Genomic DNA, 6,810 nt, shown 5'->3' on the forward strand with positions numbered 1-6,810 from the left:
TATCGAACGATGTCCGGTTACTCTCCGCGTCCAGGAAAATTCCTGCACCGTTTCCTTTTCATTTAAATTTCCATCACCAGCAGGCCAGAGAGTGCAACAGGGCTGAAATTTCCACTCGTAGCTCCCAGGATGCCCAGCAGATACTGTGCTTAGAGCTGCGGATTAAATTATCCTCTCCACAGTTAGCTCTCCGTAGCCGCAAGCTTTCTTTCCTGAAAAGACCTCTAGCCTGCGTTCATATCGGTCTGAACGTGTTCTCGTTCACCAGCCCTCGCTTAGGTTCCGATGCTTTTACAAACAGAATGTATTAGATCGACTCCATGACTGAGCTAGACGTGTCTTCCTTTTCTATTTTCTATATTTGACTTCCTGTTTTATTTTAGCTCACTCCTCCATTTCCAATCTAACAAGCCTGCTAGTTAGCATGCTAATACTCGGTAAACTCGGTAAGTAAATTAGCTAGCTTATTAGCTAGCTTATTTTTGTGTGAGCAGGTCAGTGAGAGCAGGTAAGACCAGTATTGGAATGGAGATGTCAACATGACACATTTCTTTTCTTACCTTTTCTTTTCTTTTTTTTTTTTTTTTTTATAACTTAGCTAGTTAGCCTAGTAGTTAGCATGGCAGATACTTCATAGAGTGGATGTTTAGCTAGCATGTTAGCAAGCAAGCGTCGAGGGAAATTTAAGATAGGTATTGCAATAGAGACATTAAGTTTTTCTGTATTAGACGTCACATTTTGTTCTCTCTACGTCTCTGTGTCCCCTTTCTTTCTCTTTTACTCTAGGATGAAGTCAATCAGATAATGGAGACCAACCTGTGGTTACGACATGTAAGTGATCTACGCGTTTGTGCGTACTGGATGTGTGCGTAAAGGGCAGAAATCTCGCATTTATAAGGTAGTCTACCAGTAAGGTGCTTACCCGGTCCCGTGTTTTGGTCACGCAGAAACGTAATTCGCTAAATCAAAAAAAAAACAAAAAACCTGGCTGACGTATCGTGTAAAACGATGACGGGCTTGAGTGCGAGCTGAGCAGATACACTGAACTGTACCGTTCACATCGAACATAAGAATGGGGGGGGGGAATGGAGTGAGTGGGTTTTACTGTAGCATGGGTGTTGGTTCCAGATGTTCCTGATCTCCTGGGATTTTCACACACGCAGCAGAGTCTCTAGAGTCCGGACCGAATCGTGCGATGGAAACGCCTTCAGAGAAAATGGAGCGACTGGTTCAAGCTGACCAGAATCCTACAGTAACTCGAATAACCGCCGTTTACACCCGTGGCGAGGAGAAAAGCATGTCCGAATGGAAAGCACGTCAAACCTTGCAGCAGATGGGCCACGACAGAAGACGTCCACATCAGGTTTGAGTCAAGGACCGGAGCCTGTGGTTATACAGGGTGCAGGATGAGACATTTAGAGGCTGTGGATACACGCCAGGCACCATCTTTAAAAACACAATCTTTCGCCGTCCGGTTTCGGTGACGCTGCACTGTCGCGTAGGTCGGCGCTCTAATGCACGTCTTTTCGTATCGGATGAAATGCGATTGGCATTAAACTATAATAACACTCGGTGCGAAAGAATGACACTCGGTTCCGTCTCGTCAGACGGATAATAGCCGAGCGGATTGTTCTACAGTTCGACTTTAACACAAAGTCAACATTTCATTCTAGAAAAGTCGATTCTGGTGCACTTCTGTTTCCCACCATACTGTAATGTGAGATATTTATATATTTATACAGAGAGACAGCAGGTGTTTTAGAGTGTGTGTGTGTGAGAGAGACAGAGAGAGAGAGAGGTTTTTATCTATGTGTATATATGTGAGTGTTAGAGATGAAGGACAAGAGCTTTAAAGATTCCCGGTGTATGCGCCTCTTGAACTTATGAACTCGGGTGTTGTTGAGCGTTTCTGGAGGAAATCCATTTAGCTCTTAATAATTGATGTATTTTGTTTCCCCGTGCAGACAAAACAAAAAAAAACCCAAAACAACAACTCTTCAACTCTTCAAGCAGCGACGCACAGCGGACATGCTTTTCTGCTCACCGCGGTTGTAAAGAGTAACTCGAGTGGGGTGGGGGGGGGGGGGACAACGAAGGATTTGTATTATGAGTGAACTGTAGCTGTAATACAGCACACACACACACACACACACACACACGTTTACACCTCTTAATATCCCTGTAAGGACGTTCCATTGACATAATTATAAAAAATACATATTAAAACAACGACATGTCGTTCATTATTCCCACCACGCTGTCTATAGGCAACAATTTCACGTTTTTTTAAAAAAATGTTATTATTTCCCTCGATTTTCTTCACACCCCTACTCTGGAGAAACAGTTACGCCATTTCTCCTGTCGTATCACGAGCGTGTTTTCGATGTACCGCATGTGGATACAGTGTGACTATCAGTCACGTTGTGGCAATGAATGACATCCTGCTCATGATGAGGGACTTTCATGCGAAGACACACGGCACGTCTTTATACATAAATAATTCATAACCGGATGAGTGACTGCGTCTAACTCGGGGAGAGATGGAGAGAAATGTAGAGAGAGATGAAGGATTGTGACGTACTTTTCCAAGATGTAGTGCGTCATGCCTAGCGAATGCTAAAAACACAGTGTAACTGACTTGGACTCTGTGCTGGAATGAGAGGACCTTGGAGTTTAAGGACCCCTGCCTCTGATGGGCATTTAAAATGTCCACACTAACAATGTTTTATATATATATATATATTGAAGACACAGTTAGGTGTTTGATAGCCAGGATGAGTGGCGCAAATGAAGAGCGCTGTTGTTGTGCAGACCGCGAACTCCAATCACGACGGTCCCACTCCTGGAGACGGCTAAATTGGCTGTACTCTTTGAGTGGGAGGGATGGCGCTAACTCATTCCCTGTCAACCGGAGTGACACTAACCACTCACGAGCATCTGTGAGCCCATGTATCCTAGAGTGTTTTAGAGTACGTTGTGGCAGAGCGTGAGCAGTAGTGTGAGACGTGGTGGCTTCACTTGTCTGGGAGGAAGCGAGTGCTGTTCTTCACCCCTCGCCGTTTGGTAGCTATCATGATAGGAGAGAACAAGTGGGCTGGGAAATTGGCAAAAGAACCCTTTTGGTCGAGACTTAATTGCCCCACATTCTAAATCGCTTTGATCTGCGGCCAGTAGAACCTCTTACGAGTGGCTCTCACTGACTCACCAACAAATGGTGAAGTACTGCAAGTAACCCGTGTATTCCATACAGGGATCTTGGCGTAAATTCCTGCTGGGTATCACTTCAAGAAATCTGCAACCTAACGATGCCAATATTGTTCTCCCAATTTGGTTATTAGACAAATCCCTCCTTCTGGCTAACCACACAACCAGAGAGTGTGAACGCCAGAATGTGCTTCCTCTGAGACACCTGAAGCCAGCCACCCAATCGTTTTGCTCACGCTACATCAGACGGCTGCGTAACACCCTCGGAAGAAAGGCCTATCTCGCCTCTTCTGCGTACACGAGTTGGCCGGGGTTACTGTGATTGACAGGGAACAGAGTGATACCATCCCTCTTACCTAGCCAGACGTTCGGACTCGCGAGCTCTAGACTAGAAGGTTTCCTCTCGGTCACGGTGTCGGAATAGACCTGTAGTGTTGACACTCGACTAATTTTGTTTTGTAGATATGGAACGACTACAAACTGAAATGGTCTCCGGCAGAATTTGACGGCATCGAGTACATCAGGGTTCCATCCAATAAGATCTGGAGGCCTGACATTGTGCTCTACAACAAGTAAGCATCTTCGTTCGGGCGAACGGGACCGAGTCGTAGAGGGTTTTTTTTTGGTTACAAATTTAGGAAGCTAAAAAAAAACCCTGAACGCTTGAGGAAGCTTTATTTAAAAAAAAAAAAAAAAAAACGAAATATACTTATTTCGATTCCTGTCATTTTGAAAGGATTGGGGAAACATTTAAAGGACAGTTCTAGAAGGTGAGAGAAAATGGGGGTTCTGTAATCTCTCAAAATGATATGTGGACCGTCTTTAACCACCTTATTGCCGCAGTGCTGTGGGTGACTTCTTGGTGGAAGACAAGACTAAAGCTCTGCTGAAGTACGATGGCACCATCACCTGGGTCCCTCCTGCCATCTTCAAGTCCTCCTGCCCGATGGACATCACCTACTTCCCGTTTGACTACCAGAACTGCTCGATGAAGTTCGGTTCGTGGACGTACGACAAAGCCAAGATCGACCTGGTGCTGATTGGCTCCAGGGTCAACGTCAAGGACTTCTGGGAGAGCGGCGAGTGGGAGATCATCGATGCGCCAGGCTACAAGCACGACATCAAGTACAACTGCTGTGAGGAGATCTACACGGACATCACGTACAGCTTCTACATCCGTCGCCTGCCTCTGTTCTACACTATCAACCTCATCATCCCGTGCCTCCTCATCTCTTTCTTGACCGTTCTCGTCTTTTATCTTCCGTCGGATTGTGGCGAGAAAGTGACGCTCTGCATTTCCGTCCTCCTCTCCCTCACCGTCTTCCTCCTGGTCATCACCGAGACCATCCCTTCCACTTCTCTCGTCATCCCCCTGATCGGCGAGTACCTGCTCTTCACCATGATCTTCGTCACGCTCTCCATCGTCATCACCGTCTTCGTGCTCAACGTGCACTACCGCACTCCCACCACGCACGCCATGCCTTCCTGGGTGCGAACCGTCTTCCTGCGTGCCCTGCCCAGAGTTATGCTGATGAGACGTCCCATGGACCAGTCGGAATCCTCCGGAAAAGCCGGTTTGCCCGAGGGATCGTCTGCGGATGGGGAAGGGAAGAAAAGGAAGAACAGTTGCAGCAACTGTTTGGAGTTCGGCGAGGGGAAAGCGAGGGAGGGGGAGGTGAAGAAAGGGGCGTGTCCGCGCCATCCGACGAAAGAGCCCGCCGAAGGGGACTGTGGGAAACCGAGTCGGCAGCTGAGCGCCGTTAACACCGTGGTGGCGTTTTCGGTAGTGTCGCCTGAAATCAAGCAGGCCATCGAGAGCGTCAAGTACATCGCAGAGAACATGAGGAGCCGCAACAAGGCGAAAGAGGTGAGCTCACACACACACACTCTCACACACACACTTTCGCAGATTTTATCACGGTATACAGTCACATCACAAACTTTACCGTTGTAACATTTGTCTTTTCATCCCTCCATCATCTTTCTTTCTTTCTTTCATGCCATCCTTTCTGTTTTCCTTTCTTCCTCTCTCCATCCATACCATATCTCTTTCATCCCCTCGTTTTTCTTTCTTTTTTTTTACTCCATCCATTCTTTCTGTCATCACCGCACCCTTCTCTTTCACTTTCGCTCCTTCTTTGTCTTGTGTCTCATCCCTGGACTCTCTCTCCTTTCTTCCATCCCTCCATTGAGTCACTGTTCTTTCCTTCCAATCGCTCTTTCACATCATCCAGCTAGAGCTTAGATAAAGCCCCCTCCAATCACGTCACGTCACGTCACGTCACTTCACCGCGATGTCACAGACAGCGAAGATCCTCATTAGCATAAAATCGGTGCCTACAGATGAGCTTTGCGTCCACAAATACGGCGTCCTCGGTGTTCGATATGGAAATCCTACTCGCCTCTTTATCCCGCTTTCCCTCCTTCTCTCCGTTGTGATGCGGTAGCTCAGCGAGGTGTCTCTCTCTCTCTCACGTTGCTAGCGTGATCATAACCATGGATTGTTAACGTCCTCTTTCCTGTCCTTTTCTTCTTTCGTTCTAGGTGGAGGATGATTGGAAGTACGTTGCCATGGTAATCGACCGAATCTTCCTGTGGGTGTTCGTGCTGGTGTGTGTTCTCGGAACAATGGGACTCTTCCTCCAGCCTCTCATCAGTTTCTTCGCATGACAGCTGACTGGATCGCACGTTCCGCTCACTCGGACTCAACCAATCACCCGAATCACTGACACGCGAGTTTCTAAATACAATCACCGAGAAGAAACGAAGAACATATACTCTCGCGTTCTGACCGTTTTACTTACTTATATGTTGTAGTACGGCGAAGGTGCCTGGTGGTCTGGGCAACCAAATCGGATGTAACAAAAAGCGTGTTTTTTTTTTTGTTGTTTTTTTTTTTAACCAAACTAACGTGGAAATGTTTCTATTTACATTGCTTTCTCTTATCTCACCACCTGCCTGCAAAGGAGCCGGTTTAACAAACACGGCGGTAATACGTCTAAAACCGAGCTAGCTAATTGTGATTTCTTCACGCCATGAATGTCAAGCTGTTGGAAAGCTACACTGTATGGCCAAAAGTATTGAGTTCCATCCATCCATCTTCTATACCGCTTATCCTACAGGGTCACGCGGAACCTGGAGCCCGTCCCAGTGAACGTCGGGTACACCCGGGACAGGGTGCTAATCCATCACATACGCGTTCACATCCCATTCCAAATCCATGCATATTAATACGGAGTTGGCCTCCACATTACAGCCTCCACTCTTCTGTGAAGGCTTTCTACAAGATTTTGGAGTTGGGTCCGTGGGAATTTGTGCCCGTTTAGTGGCATGCGCTACTTCAGCTGACGTGTCAATCGCATACACATTCACACACCCACCCACTCGTACACCAATCAGCCGTGCATGTCTTTGGAAACCGGAGTACCCGGAGAAAACCGCCGCAGCACGGGGAGAGCATGCAAACTCCTCAGCGGGAATCGAACCCCCACCGCTGGAGGTGTGAGGCGAACGTGCTAACCGCTAAGCCACCGCGCGACCTAGTATTGAGTTCGATGATGAATCGAATCAAGCACATAGCCACGCGAACAGTAGAACGGGTCGTAC

The 6,810-nt window shown here is 47.2% G+C and overlaps 1 protein-coding gene across 1 annotated transcript in view; it reads left to right on the forward strand.

The window, feature by feature from the left end:
- Positions 1–6,505, forward strand: part of chrna6 (cholinergic receptor, nicotinic, alpha 6) — a 17,129-nt gene extending 10,624 nt beyond the window's left edge. Inside the window, exons 3-6 of the mRNA XM_053618771.1 lie at positions 787–831; positions 3,667–3,776; positions 4,048–5,071; positions 5,749–6,505. Coding sequence (XP_053474746.1) covers positions 787–831; positions 3,667–3,776; positions 4,048–5,071; positions 5,749–5,874 — 1,305 coding nt within the window. The 3' untranslated portion in view covers positions 5,875–6,505. The remainder of the gene's footprint in view (positions 1–786; positions 832–3,666; positions 3,777–4,047; positions 5,072–5,748) is intronic.
- The last annotated feature ends 305 nt before the right edge of the window (positions 6,506–6,810 follow it).

This window comes from Ictalurus furcatus, chromosome 29 (genome assembly GCF_023375685.1).
Source record: "Ictalurus furcatus strain D&B chromosome 29, Billie_1.0, whole genome shotgun sequence".
NCBI lineage: Eukaryota > Metazoa > Chordata > Actinopteri > Siluriformes > Ictaluridae > Ictalurus > Ictalurus furcatus.